The following is a 15,796-nucleotide window of genomic DNA, read 5'->3' on the forward strand; positions in this document are numbered from 1 at the left end:
GGATAATCAGAAAGAACCAAAAGATTTAATGGTTTCAGATGTAACTAAGTGTTTATTTTACTGGATCATTTATGTATAAAGTTTGTGACAAACATTTCTGCCAATACTTTTTACTATGTCAGGACATAAAATTCACTTACTGGAAACAATAAATAGATCTGCAAGATGTTTAATATAAATATACAAAAAGAGAAGGAATAATAATTATTAAAAACATAAAATATGCAATTACAGAAACTTTAAAAAAAACTGAAAATAATTCCCCCCCCCTAAAAATTACAAATTTATATTTTTATATTCTTAGAATGCATGTTCTCCAGACTCCCTTGAAATTTTATCATGCACATTTTTTTAACTTTGGGAAACATTACATATTTTCTGCCCCATCATTTACTTTTGATAAAACAAAGCTTTATGTACAAGACCTAAGTGTAGTCCTTAAATCACCATAAAACTAAATTATTTAGACTTTTATGTTCTGAACCTAGACAAACAGAAAATAACAAAATAATTAAATAAATAAGGTGATAACATATAAAAGGTTTTAAAAAATAATAAATATGGGTAGTCTATATTTTAGAGTACCCTTTGGATTATCATCAAGTTGTTGTTTATTTATGGTAACCTGAGTATTTTACGTTTAATGTTTTGGAACCCCTATTATGACGTGATTGATTGTAATATGTGATTGCAGTGGTTTTGATTATTGAGAAAATATTTCTCACGGCTTATTTCTGTATTGGCTGTCAGTTAGAAAGTACATAGCTTATTTTGTGCTTACTGTAAAATGGTTGTCAGTGGTAAGATTAAACTGAAGTTTCTGTACGATTTGGAATGAACAGGATAGAAAATATTGATTGATTGGTATGTAAATGAAGATTTAAATGGTTCTGTTCATCTCTCAGTAAATTATGCAGTGACATTTAAGAATTCGGAAACCATAGCTCATATCAACTACATGCAAAGTATGTGGGGTGTAATAAAAAGGGATTTTCAAAAGAAATGCCACTGGCAGTATGGAGGATATTTTTGATTTTATTTTTTTAATGCTGTTAAGAAATTCTGTGTGTCGCACACAGAAATTTCTAAATAAAGTAAGTCAATATTTCATTTTTGTACTGTGCGGATTAGTAACACGTATTTCCATTTTTTTTAAAAATTTAAAATGCAGTTTATTGAGATCATAATTTTCTTATGTTTTAATCATGTTTTGGACGCTATTTTACTTGGAAGGATATTGCACACCAACAGGAATGGAGCCAAAAAAATCGCCAATTTTTATCAAGGGTTAACTGAAATATATTTTTCCCAAAAATATTTTTAAAACATTGAAATTCTCAAATATTAGACATCAAGAGATCAAATTAACAATTTTTTTCTAAATAATTTAGTTCCTCACCTTTTGTACTAAAATCATCAACCAATATCACCTCTTTAATAAGGTGTGATGGTGCTCTATTTATAACACTGGTAGCAGTCCTTAACAAAGTTGACAGATGTTCATTGTGGAAGGGAACCACAATGCTAGCAGATGGAAGCTTCCTTAGATATTTTTTTTTCAAACAACTGGTTTCATGGAATAAAACATAAGAATTAAAATAACATTTATGATAACAGAATATATAAAATATTTGATTATTCATTAATACTAATTATTTATCAAAGCAATAAGGTCATCTCAAATGTCCACAGTAGAAACTTTCAGATATTTAACCATGAAGAAATTTTACAAAAGTAATATGCTTCTCATATAGGTGGAAAAAAGGAGAGAAAAAAAAGTTTGGTAATAATGGAATTCAGATCATTCACTAAAATGGGAAAAGTACACAATAAATTGTTCCAAAATAGCTGGATCCAAATAACAAACATATTTCTTGAAATGGATCTAAATAAGGATACATGGATATGAACTTAAGCATATGACCTTTTCAAGAAAACCTCTGATAAAAAAAGGCAGAGCTCACGACAGTAGACAGCAATGACAAAAGTGAATAGAACATTAATAAAAAATGCATCAGTAAATAACAAAAGGAGAAATTATTAGCTAGATCATCAGCCTTGGATTATAAAAAATGGAAAATTTTTCATGTATTTAAAAGAAAAATGTGATTAGCAATTAAAAGACTTCGAAAAATCAAAAACTAGAATGCAAAAAATAAGCAATGAGCAGAATTGTAGACAATCTTATTCAGAAAACAGGATATTCCTCTAGAACACACTTCAGCTCCTCTTGTTTCTGAAAATAATCAAATATTCTTTGAATAATATTAAAAAACTAACTTACAGAAATTAAATGAGTTCAGTGAACAGAGATAGCATCACATGAACTGCATAATCTTCTGCATAATTGAGGAGAGCATTACTTTGCATATGGGCTCTTCTCATTCTACATTTTGTTAGGACTTTTAAAGCTAAAATAATGGCACAAATGGCAAAGTTTGATAAAATTTCATTAACTAATTAATCAAATTTTAAAAAAAATTCAACAAATATTTATATCAATTTATTAACTTACTCTTTATGCCTGATATCAGCAACAGATCTGTTTATAGCAATAAAGTCACTAGCCAAACCATTGAAACCATTAACTTTATAAAGTTCTTCTTTCCGCTTTTCATTTCCAGGGGGTAAGTAGAATGCAACGCCTTGCTCGCCAGGGCCTTTACTTTTCTTTTCCATTTCAATTTGAGAATAATCATGCCAATCAATTCTTTCGTTGTCCTAAAAGAAGATCAGATATTAGACTTTCTGAATACATAAAGAAAGAGAAATATAAAGATTCAAAACAAACTTTTTTTTATCACAATAACACAACAGAATGAAATAAAATAATAAAAAATATTAAATCTGAACTTTTACTTGAGGTAAATATTTACATGTCTCAATAATTCTCCCATTTTTAATTCTAAAACCAAGAAACTTGAGTGAGTGAGATTTTTGGCACCAAACAAAAACCAAAGATGATTATAATGCGCCAAACATGAGGTAGGATGATCTAATTTGATGAAATAAAAACAAATTCTTAGTACATAAAAAGGTGGACAAATGTACCAAATCCAGAGGATGAAGTCATAAAAGTGCACATTTAAATACAATACACAAACTTTCAAAACAGATTAGATTAAGTAATAAAAGCCAGTCTCTTTTAAATAATAAAATAAATTACAATTGACCTCTCTTTTGATTAAATGATTGAGAGGTAAGTCACAGCTAGTAAAATATTTCTGATGAAGACTATTAAAATTATTAATATTAAATTATAATTAAATTATAATTATTAAATTATCAATTAAAATATGATGGACTGATAGACAAACATTACCATTTGAACAAACAGGCTCATTCTCAGCTTTCAAAAGGTAGTTATGTATCATTCTAGTGTGACTAATTCTGAGGCGAGTCAAAAGAACTTCCTCCTTATGATTTCTGGTAAAATTCCAATGCTCAATTCTAGGCTTTACATTTCTCAACTTGTTATGAAGCTGAACATCCTTGCTGCCATTTTGTTTCAGATCTTCTCTTTGACAACACAACAGATGTTTCTAAAAGAGATGAGGTGACTGGACAGTTCAACAGCACATTTCGCTGTGATAGCTGCCAGCAGTACAGGATCTCATATCCACGACTCATTAAGTTTATATGAATCTTGAGAACATCCACTATTACTGAATTTTGAGTGCTGGGAAAAGCTTCTAATGATTTAAGCGCACTATAGGAATCTGTATAAACTATGAACTTTTTGTGGCAGAGCTTTGAGATGTAAAAAATACTATAATATATTGCAATTAGTTCAGACGTTAAGACTGAGAAAGCATGGTGCAAGCATCTACCCCCCATGTGATCTTCATTACAAATGCCATCCCGACATGATCATTTGACTTGGATCCATCTGTATATACTGGAAGATAACTACTAAATTTATGCTTGTGCTCAGCAGAGTTGTCTGTATACGATGTCATTAGTGCTTGCCTTCCCATGATTGTTAAAAACATTAAGAAGCTGGTTACATGCATTTTTCTAAGGGGAGATTTCTAAATTCTGCATTGCTTGAGCACATATCTGAGAGGGAGAGTTCCTCAATGATAGAGCGAATTCTTGAAGGAAAGGTAGGCACGCAGGATGGACGTGTTTCAAATAAAGTGCTACACACATTCTCAAGTAAGCACAGCTTATTAGGATGTTCAGGTTGTGATAAAATATTAAAATACTGCAAAAGAGACAACTGCTCACACCTTAGATAAGGTGGTAGTTCGTTAGAGTCAACATTAAAGACTCTGGACAGGAGATGTCCTGAAACTCCAGAACAAAACGGCAAAGTTTTATGGTGAACAGGACCTAGTTTTGACAATACTGATGACCGAGCAGATCCGTAAACAACTGAGCCATAGTCCAGTCTAGAGCAGACAAGCATTCTGTAAATATGAAGCATGGAGCAACGCTCTTCACCCAGGAGGTGTTCGCCAAGATTTTAAAAATATTTAATGTTTTCAAACACTTTTTTCTCAGGTTTAAAACATGAGAAAGGAAAGTAAATTTTCGGTCGAACGTCATTCCTAAAAATTTTACTTCAGATGCAACCAGAATAATTATACCATTCAGATATAACCCAGGCTCTGGATGGAGACCTTGCTTCCTACAGAAGTGCACACACAAAATTTTCTGTTTTGAAAATGTAAATCCCTGTTTGTCTGACCATCCTTGGATCTCATTCAGAGAAATCTGCAATTGCCTCTCTACGCATCTCGTGTCTGCCCCTCGACAGCTAATCTGTAGATCATCAATATAAAGAGATCTCAAGATGGTGGGAGAAAGTTCCTTTAATACAGAGTTTATTTTTAAGCTTAACAGGATTACACTAAGCACACAGCCTTGAGGTATACCCTCTTCCTGTTAAAAAACATCCGACAAAACAGATCCAATCCTTACTTGAAAACAGTTCTAGGGTTCAAGAAGTTCTGAATGAAAAATGGTAGGTTGCCACGTATGCCACTGTCTTGAAGATCCCAAAATATAACGTATCTCCATGCCTTACCATAAACTCTCTCAATGTCAAAGAATACTGAGACAAGGTGACTTTTTCTTACAAAAGCTTTTCGAATAGACGTCTCTAAAAGGAGCATGTTATCTATGATTGTTCTACCCTTTCGAAAACCGCTTTGACCAAGCAATAGAAGGTTGTGATAAAGTAGACTACGCTGCATTTAACCACAGCTTGCATATGCAACTCGTAAGGGCAATTGGTCAATTGTTGGAGGGATTCCTTGGATATTTTTCTGGTTTAGCAATAGGAATTACAACAGCTCTCCTCCATGCACTGGGAAAAGTAAGCTCCTTCTATACTCTATTGTAAAGAGTGAGAAGGGCAGTCAATGACTTATGTCAGGACAGATGCTTCAGCATTTCGTTATTCACGCCATCAAGACCTGGAGAAGACTTATGTGTCTGCAACAAAGCTTTCCTTAATTCAAGCATCGTAAAGTCTCTATTATAAGGCTCAAAGTTGGAAGAGTTGAAAGCGATGGGACTTCTCTCAGAGCGCTGCTTGATAGAAAGAAATGCAGGTGAGTAATTTCTGCTGGAAAAAACGGTAGAAAATGTCTCATCAATAGTATTCACAATTTCTTCTATAAAACTAATCACCATGCCATCTTTTTCCAAAAAGGAAAGTGAGTGGTCTTTATATATTCCACATGCTTTTCTAACTCTTTGCTAAGCCTCTTTACGAGGCATAGAGGATTTATTGATGACACATATGCCATCCAGAAATCCCTCTGGCTCTGCCTTCTTACTTTTCGCACACTTGCTTTGACTCTTTTAAATGCTATAAGGTTTTGCAAAGTAGGGTATCTGCAAAACATTCCCCATGCCTTTTTCTGTTTTTTCAGTGCTTCATGACAGTCATGATTCCACCATGGTTTCGAATACTTTAGCATTTTTTCTGATGTCCTAGGGATGGAGAGCATAGCTGCCTGAATAATAGCATTAGTAATTGCTTCAATTGCATCATCAATATGCACATCTTCTACTGTGTTCTCTGTGAGCTCTGCAGTGGAAGAGAAGAGTTCCCAGTCTGCCCTATCAAGTATAAACCGAGGGGATCTTGACATGGTGTTTGCTCCTCTTCGTGCAAGAGAAACAAAAATGGGATAATGATCGCTGTTGTAAAGATCATTTCCGACACTAAAAGTGCAAAATGGCAACAAAGATGGTGAACAGATGGCAAGGTTGAGAGCGTGGAATGTCCTTGAAGGTTCATGGAAGTATGTATCCTGCCCATTATTCAGCAGACAAAGGCTATGATCTTCAATCATCTGCTCAATTTATCTTCCTCGAGGATTTGTGTCTTTACTTCCCCAGAGCGGACTATGGCCATTAAAATCCCCTATTACGATAAAAGGGTGAGGCAGCTGCTCTATGAGACCATTTAAATCTTGTTGATCAATGTGCTCATTTGGAGGTAAATACAGAGAAACGACTGAGACAACAGTATGAAAATTTGCTTGAGTAGCGACAACTTGAAGAGATGTCATCAAAGGTAGTGCATTTGATGGATAGCCCACTGAAGTGAGGAAGCCTACACCCCCACTGGCATGCTCACTTGCAAAGTTATCCTTCCTAATGAAAGAAAACCTCCAAAGTTTTGCTTGTTGTTTTGGTTTCAGATTTGTTTCCTGTACTGCTAAGCACACAGGATGATAAGCACTGATTATAGCTTTGATGGCAAGCAAATTTTGGTGGAAACCGCAACAGTTCCATGAAACGAGGGTGGCCATTACGATTGATTTTTGTTCTTTTGGTCAGGATCATGTGTTTTGTATCGATCAACCGATCTTCTTTATGCATCTTGATCTGCTTAGCACCACAGACATTTCGGCTAGATAGCTCGGATGCAATCTCTTCTTCAGGAACACACAGAAGGTTGATTTCCAAGATTACATCGCAACAATAATTCAATGTCTTATGTGCTGTTACAGTGACATTTAATTACCAAAGATTTGTTACTTGAAGTGAAGAAGCAGCCTGGGTGGCTAAATTTGTATCAACAAGCAAATCTCCAGAATAGAGACGCTTTATATTTCTGGGCTGACTAATACAAGAATAAATGTACTTATTTATCACAAAAGGAGATATCTTTTGCAGCTCGCCAAAAGGACTAGAGATAACAAGGAAATGGGCACTATTATTAGATTATTTGCATTTGCATCTGTACATACTTTTTTAGCAGTAGATTTTTCAGAACTAGCGCTTGAAGCGACTTGAGTGACTTCGAAGTCTTTAATTAGATAAATGTGAGAGTTGGCCATATTGAAGAAAGAAAAGATTCAGGTCCGACGGTCCCGCCCACCATGGAGTTTAACAAGGAAACACAGATTCCTTTGTTAGGGCTAGACAGACCTATATGCAAACTGAAGCCTCACAGTCGGCTTTCCCAAAAGCAGGTACTCCTGAGAGCTTATCCCAAAGCCACTGACACAAGGACTAGTGACCAGCCGATTGACACCCGTAAGGATGGCTAAGGTGCCTCCCCTTTAGTTTAGCTTGTTAATAAAAAATTCATTAAAGATTTACAAGATATGAAACAGATAATAAAACAAATTTCAAATCAGGGCTTTCAGATGCCCATATGCGGGTGGAAGATTAGGCTATTCAAAATTTGATGGATCTAAGTACCATTGTTTTATCACAGTGCGAGAAACATATATACATTTATGCAGATTCTTCATTATTTAATTTCTTTAAATATAATAGAGGGCTATAATATTTGGTGGCAACAACTTGAAAAGTGATACAGCATTTAAAGTTTTCAACGCAAAATGCCAAAACAAAATTAATAGTCCTTCTGCGCTAGCACCCTTTGGGCTTAAAAAAAAAAAAAAAAAAAAAAAAAAAAAAAAAAAAAAAAAAACTGAATATTTTCAGATTTTAAATTATGTCCAAAGGGGTGTTTTTTTTAACGTTTGTGTGTTACCTTTATTGATTAAATGTCATGTTCTTTGCACTTAAACCATAAAATTCAGTTCAACAGCTATGACACAAAATAATTTTAAAATGAGCATATCTTTAGAATTTCTGATACCCAGTTCCGTGTGCTGGAGATAAAAGGGTTTTTTTACCCCCTTAGAGTGTTGCCATTGCTCGCTTTTAAATCGTTGATTTTGTTAATAAAAAAATTCATTGAAAGCTTTACAAAATATGGAATTGATAATAAAACAAATTCTAAATTTGGGCTTTCAGATGCCCATATTAGCAGCAGGATTACGTCATTTAAAATTGGATGGCTCTGGTACCGTTGTTTTATCACAATGCAAGAAACATGCATACATTTATGCAGATTCTTCATTATTTAATTTCTTCAAATATAATACAAGGCGATAGTATTTCGTGGAAATGCTTTGAAAAGTGATACACCGTTTGTAGAAAATCAACGCAAAATCGCAAAACAAAAACAACAGTCCTTCAGGGACAAAGCCCCTTTGAACTAATAATATTGTTACGAATTTTGATATATGTAAATGATTCTAGTGAGACATATACGAAATTGTAGAATTTTTTGAATAATGTATCATGAAATGCTTGAAAGAGACGAAGCTCTGCTGGAATAATAAGACTGCAGTGGCTGCTCTTTCGCTAAACTGACGAGATATCGCCAAGCTAGTGATGATTTTGGCGACTAATTCTGGTCGCCAAAAGTAGCCAGACTTGGCGATCATTTGTTTCACTGAACATATAATGACTTTCTAGATGCTCTATAAAATGAATTCAGTAGTTTTAATAACGAACATTAATCTCATCTTAGAACATATGTATCTCATGCTTTTGAGACTGATACAAAGGAAGAAAATGGTTATAGTACAAAAACCTGTTAAATGTTAATATAAATAAATATATGTACCAAAAGATACACAGTCAAAAGTCATTAATACGGACTCGTCGGGACATCGGCGATTCCGGATTATCGATTTTTCGGGATTATAGATCTTCAGTTTAAATCTGGTAAGATGGCATGCAGAAATTATAAAATTAAGAATATGAAACCATAATTTATGAAATAAAGAACAATTACGATCTAAAGGGTATCAAAATTTACAAAAAAAAAAAGCTTAATATTTATTTGTTTACTTTATTAAACATTTCTTTCAACACGCGCATGCGTAAAGCATACATTACGCATAGTCAAAATTAAAAAATTGCAAGCAGAAAATTATTTGATGTGTATTCGTGATATTTATAATGATGAAGAATTTGATTTAAATCATATCAAAGATGGAGTACATCGAGATGAAATACTACATTTAGTAAGGAATAAGCCAAATAAAATAAAAACATCTGCCCTGAAGATAAGGATAGTGCTGACAAATCAACTTCCAGTTCATTGCGTGCCACGACGTTCCTCGCGCAGAGTAGCGTGATATTGATAAACAGATTTCAGAATGGTTAGAGAACCAAAGGACATGCCTTTATCTATTTTTTGCAGCAATTGCACTTTTTGTTTGATGGACATCGAAAAATACTTTCGCCTTATAGATCCTTTGCCAGCTCCAGCATCGGAAATTCTATTTGACATAATCAAAAGTTCAAGCTTACTTTTATAAAATTGCTCTAACAGTCTGCAAAAAATAATAAGCCGGATCCAATTCGAAGATTAAGGAACAATGCAATCTGCATCATTAACTGAATTAGATAATTTTAGCTTAGCTTATACCGTCCGTTATACATTAAATGCGCATGTGTAAACGTATTATGCGCGTGTGCACATGCATATTCGCAGCCGTAAAGGTCTTACATGGATGCGTCAATGCGACGAATGCGCAGAATGTTTGTAGCTTTGAGGTCCGGATTATACATCATTCCGGATTATGGGTGTCCGAATTAACGACTTTTGACTGCATATAAAATTAATTTCATTTATGCCTAAAGTGAGACATTTCAGAGTAATTAATTGCTGTTTTGCATAATTCTAAACACCAAGAGATATTACAAATATATTTTATGCTACAGTAAATTGAATCTTTCATAGAAATTCCAGTTGTTTTTTCTAGCCCCCTAAAAAAACAGTACTATTAGAACTAATTTCTTGGTTAATGCATACTAGCATTTAACCAAGAAATTAAATAAAGCAAATTAAATAATTACCAACTATAAAAATATTTCATCAACAATATTTTAAATGCACAGAGAAGTAAGAAGTTTTCCTTGCAACATATTTTCAAAGCATGGTCTATTTCCAATGCAGTATGTAAAAGATAAAAATAGAAAAAAGATAAAAATCTTGTATTTCTTCAAATGGGGAGAACTTTAGTTACAAAAATTAACATCCGAGTTTAGTGGCTGATTCATAATTACGTTATTCTTTTCATTTTTTAATTACATTCCAGAAAGCTTGGAAATAAAAACAGGAATGAAGTAAAATGTTCTAAGATATGCTAAAGGTATATTGATACATATGATATTATTTCCACAGACTTAACAATCAAAACTTTTCTAATAACATATCATCAGCTGTTGTCACAAAAGTATGCCTACAGCAGGATTTACATATAAGCTACACAAGCTATAGCTTAGGGTCCCACATTCTTTGCCCCCCCAAATTAAAATATAGTATAAATAGAGTATTCAAATATACAATAACAGATTATAAAGGGCCCCATATTTCACATAGCTTAGGGCCTTATCAAGTCTAAATCCGGCTCTACATGTCTACATCATTCAAACCATAATATAACTTAAGGAAAGCCATGCGTTATTACAGACTTTCTTTCCTGACCTTTCTCATTATATGACATATTTTCATTTTTTCTACAACAAGTACCTTATGTACAACTTGGTAAGATTTCCCCATTGATGAAACTATTTCAAACCAAATGTTGCATTAGATACTTTGTTTCAACAAGCAAAAAAATACATTCCACATGTTTCATACTTGCTTGTAGTAGGAATAAAAATTAATATGAAATAAGCAATAATAAAGTAATATAAAAATATTATTTCCACAGACTTAACAATCAAAACTTTTCTAATAACATATCATCAGCTGTTGTCACAAAAGTATGCCTACAGCAGGATTTACATATAACTTACTTTTAAAAAGTCTCAAAATGTTACCAGAAAAAATAATAAAAGTAACATATTAATAATCACTGTTTATTTTCTTCAAAATAATTTATCTTGAGAATTGACACGTTATTTTGAAGAAAACATCCACACCTAATGTTTTCACCACTGTTCTGGAATGCATTTGCTAATAGCAAATTGCTTTGTCAGAGCTGATTGTATAGCTGAAATATTTGCATGGTGTGGTTCTTTGAACAATCATTTTATCCAGGAGAACAGAAAGTAATCAAAAGATGATAGATCCAGAAAATATAGCTATGCATTTATCTGATGATAGACCAGAAACTATTCCATTGAATAGCCAATACATGGCCTCATGTTATTATTACGGCACAAAAATTACTTCTCAGATGCTAAAATTGCTAAAAATAGCAATGAATATATAGGGTTGTAAGTATTCTAACCTTTAGAGAATTCCTGATTTACTGTTTTTGCCCAGGAATTCAGAGCTTTTGTATAGAAATACACTTCCCATCAAATATAGCTATAAGCATCATTTTATCTACAATAACTGCATAAGAATTTGCTTGGATAGTAGCAAATACGTATTTATACTTTGCAGATTGTACTGCTAGGACTATGTTTCATGTGCAGCAGCATATGCTTCCAAAAATCTGAATTCTTACTTGCATTCAGCAACAAATATAAAAAAAGACTAATTAAACAGCCTATACTTGCTCACCAGTCAGAATACTTAGTACCAATGGCACTGAGTTTTATGTTTCTTTTTTAACAATGTGTATATTTTTATGTAGTTGTTTTACACAGTTTCAAACAAAATGTGTTGAATTAGCTATCTGCTGTTCCACAGCAAAGAAACACAAATGCATGCTATACATACAAATTTCCTATATACAACTTTGCAGAAATGTGATAAGTGGTTTCTGACATTTAATTATTAGACAATGTTATGTTATTAGACAAATGTTTAGTTATTAGACAATTCCATGAGTTCTTGATGAAATGATTTTCACACTATTATTCTAGGAAATTCTTGGATACAGAAATATAATTAGCAATTTAACCTTAAGAATCTCACAGTAAGTCACATCTGTTAAATTTCATTACAGTCATTGCATTGAAAAGTACATATGCTCTACTGCAGTGGTCTTAAACTTCAAAGTGCACGCAAGTCAAATGTACAGTCTGAAAGCAGCTGATGGGGAAGAACTTTTTTTTATACTTATGTATTATCCCATTTGAAACTGTCATCAAGCAGTGCAATTTAGTACCAATTATGGATAAGTGTGACATAACAACACTTTTACAACATCTGCACTTTTAACCCTGTTTGGTTCTCGATAATGTTTGGTTTCGTTTTTATGAACAAGGCTAACAACTAAACATTATTGCTGTATTTTTAACTTCTGTTTCCAAAAAAAAATTATTAAAATTTGACATCTGCCTTCAGCAGAATAGCAAGCAGTGGATTATTTTTAAAGTTATGAGATACTGCCATAAAAATTAGTGCGTGCCTTAAAAATACCTTCTCAGAGTTACGAAAGGAAAATTCCGCATAGAAGTATGGCTTTCTTATCATTACACAGGAAAATTTCTTCAAGGTTTTAACTTATCTAATTTCAGGTAGGATGTATATCGGAAGAAAAGGAATCGCAGTGCAAAATGAGAGAGTTGATTTTTAACTGTAATAAAGAAAATACCATTTATTCAAAACATTTTTAGGAACTTGAAAATTTCAGGGCTAAACCCATTAAGCTCAGACGGCTAATGGACACAATATGGTATTTTATTTGAAAATGGATAAACAATGACGATGCAACATTTTTGACTTAATTACAGTTCATTTATAGCTGGTTGACAGAATTAACATCCATTAAATAGTAAAAACAACAGTTAGATAACACCAACAAAACAGGGTTAGCTTGGAATAATCCCTTGTGAGAAGTCTGTATTCCTAAATTACTAAACAGAACCACCAGTAAAATCCGAGATCTAACAAAATAGTAGAAATTGATAAAAGCCTTTATATCAAGTGCAGAAACAAAGCAGATCAAACACTGATTTTTTACTAAATAAAGAGGTATCATACAGAATTCTGCAGGAATAATTTGTGAAACTTTGGTAGGATCTCCATCAACTTTCTTGATTCAATGGAGTCAGCAATCACAGTTGATGGAATAAATTATAAACACTTTTTTTTTTCATTTTAAAATTTTTAATTAAACTCTAAACTTTATTTACTAAATAAATTTACCAAAACATTGTCATAAACAATAATAATAACACAAAGAAAAAATTCAAATTTATATTTATTTTCCATTTGAAATCTAAAGGTTGGTATCTGCAAAAAATTTCTTTTGGTTATGCAGTCAAAAGTCTTTAATCCGGACCTCACAGCTACAAACTTTCTGCGCATGCGTTAACGCATGTGCATAATACCTTTACACATGCGCATAATATGTTTACGCATGCGCGTTTAATGTATAATGAATGGTATAAGCTACGCTAAAATTATCTAATTATCTATTTCAGTTAATGTCGCAAATTGTGTTGCTCCTTAATCTTCTAATTGGATCCGGTTTATTATTTTTTGCAGACTGTTAGAGAAATTTTATAAAAGTAAGCTTGAACTTTCGATTATGTCAAAAAGAATTTCCAATTCTGGAGCTACCAAAGGATCTACAAAGTGAAAGCATGTTCCGAAGTCCATCAAACAAAAAGTGGAATTGCTGCAAAAAATGGATAAAGGCATATCCTTTGATTCTCTAATCGTTCCGAAATATGTTTATCAATTTCACGCTGCTCTGCGGGAGGGCGGGACGACGCAACGCACAATGAACTGGAAGTTGATCTGTCAGCACTATCGTTATCTTCAGGGCAGATGTTTTTATTTTATTCGGCTTATAATTCCTTACTAAATGTAGTATTTCATCTCGATCTACTCCGTCTTTGATATGATTTAAATCAAATTCCTCATCATTATAAATATCATTAATACACATCAAATAATTTTATGCTTGTAATTTTTTAATTTCGACTATGCGTAATGTATGCTTTACGCATGTGCGCGTTGAAAGAAATGTTTAATAAAGTAAACAAATAAATATGAAGCTTTTTTTTTTGTAAATTTTGATACCCTTTAGATCATAATTGCTCTTTATTTCATAAATTATGGTTTCATATTTTTAATTTTATAATTTCTGCATGCTATCTTACCAGATTTAAACTGATGATCTATAATCCGAAAAAAAAAAGATAATCCGGAATCGCCGAAGTCCTGATTAAAGACGTTTGACTGTATTTTATAATTCAAACATACTAAGAGCTAAATACCACACGTAACCCATCTGGACTCGTTGGGACTTTGAGGTAACTCTGGATTTTTTTTTTTTTTTTTTTTTGGGGATATTAGATTATCAACTTAAATCTAATATGATGACATGTAGAAATTATAAAATTAAAAAAAAATGAAATAATGAAGCATTTAGAACATTAACTTTTTCAAGCTGTCAGTACAACTGTTGTACTGGGAAAATTATTTCCTTCAACACCAGCTATGGTAAAACTGTCATACCATTATTTCCTTCTTCATTTTAGAGTAATCACCTATCTTTAGATCTCTGAGTGGTCCATCAACAATGTTCAGAGTAACTGCTGGCTATGCATTGTTTTCCATTTCTTGTCAGTTTGCCTATGATTTGGTGAAAACCGCAGTTTTGTCTTGTCCCAGTATGCTTGAAAATCGAATAGAAGCTACCTCTTTCTTACACATTAAAGCACTGTTTCATAATTTTAGAGTGCTAACTTTTTATTTCACTATTTAATACTTATAATGGCACCTTGTTTCAAAGGTCTCGGTCAGAACGAGAAGTTACCGAGAGATTTAGGAAAGGAAAATTTTGCTGATACCGATTCTGACTATTCAGATGCAAACAGAACATGTTTCGAGCAATCTTTTAAAAAAGGTAAAGACTTGGAATAAATGTATTACTGAAAAAAAAAGAAAGGAAACTATATTTAGAAGATCCTAGTATAAAGAAATATGGAAAAAATATATTTAAGAGTGCCCCTCGGCAATAATTGTCTATTGTTCGGGAAAAAAAGTCACCCCCCCCCAAAAAAAAAAAGAAACCGAAAGAAGGGCACCGGAAAATAAGTCACCCTTGGTTCGCAATGGGAAATGTAAGGCATGTTTAAAAAGATTGCCAAGCTGAGAGATAAAAGTTTTATCACAGTAACCATAGCTTTGGATAACCGGGAACTTCTGAGAATGATTGCAAAAAGATGTGCGAGCTACTGCTTCTCCCTTACGGTCAAAATAAGAGTGGTGTCCAGCAGGCGAAGGCAGGTTGTCTAGCAGGTGTCATTGTCAGGTCATTAGTAATTGCTCCCCTCGCACCCCACCTAGTTATAGCCTTAAGCTGTGGTTTAGAAGAACATTGATTGTTGCATAATTGAAAATGAACTCATCTGAGCTTTGGTATAAAACAGTATTATAACAAACAGTTGTAGATGCAATTTAAAGTTGCGATTTGCAATAAGAATAGTATTCAATTTTTAGCTAATTAATTGTCGCATATTTTTTTTCTCATTTGACTTAAGTAACGTATTTGCACAGGAATTGTTTAATTAAAAGTAACGTATTTGCACAGGAAGCAATTGTTTAATTTTGCATTTAAGGCAATTAAGAGGTTTATTTCAAAATTATATTAAAATTTAAAAA

General features: G+C 32.9%; 1 protein-coding gene across 1 annotated transcript in view; it reads right to left on the bottom strand.

Moving 5' to 3' along the window:
* LOC118196804 (putative polypeptide N-acetylgalactosaminyltransferase 10) overlaps positions 1-15,796 on the bottom strand; it is a 74,702-nt gene that overhangs the window by 51,730 nt on the left and 7,176 nt on the right. Inside the window, exons 2-3 of the mRNA XM_035368272.2 lie at positions 2,516-2,721; positions 1,400-1,566 (exon numbers count right to left, since the gene is read on the bottom strand). Coding sequence (XP_035224163.1) covers positions 1,400-1,566; positions 2,516-2,721 — 373 coding nt within the window. The remainder of the gene's footprint in view (positions 1-1,399; positions 1,567-2,515; positions 2,722-15,796) is intronic.

The sequence above is a fragment of the Stegodyphus dumicola genome, chromosome 3 (assembly GCF_044657685.1).
Source record: "Stegodyphus dumicola isolate Sdum_Otavi_A_Nest chromosome 3, ASM4465768v1".
Classification (NCBI taxonomy): Eukaryota; Metazoa; Arthropoda; class Arachnida; order Araneae; family Eresidae; genus Stegodyphus; species Stegodyphus dumicola.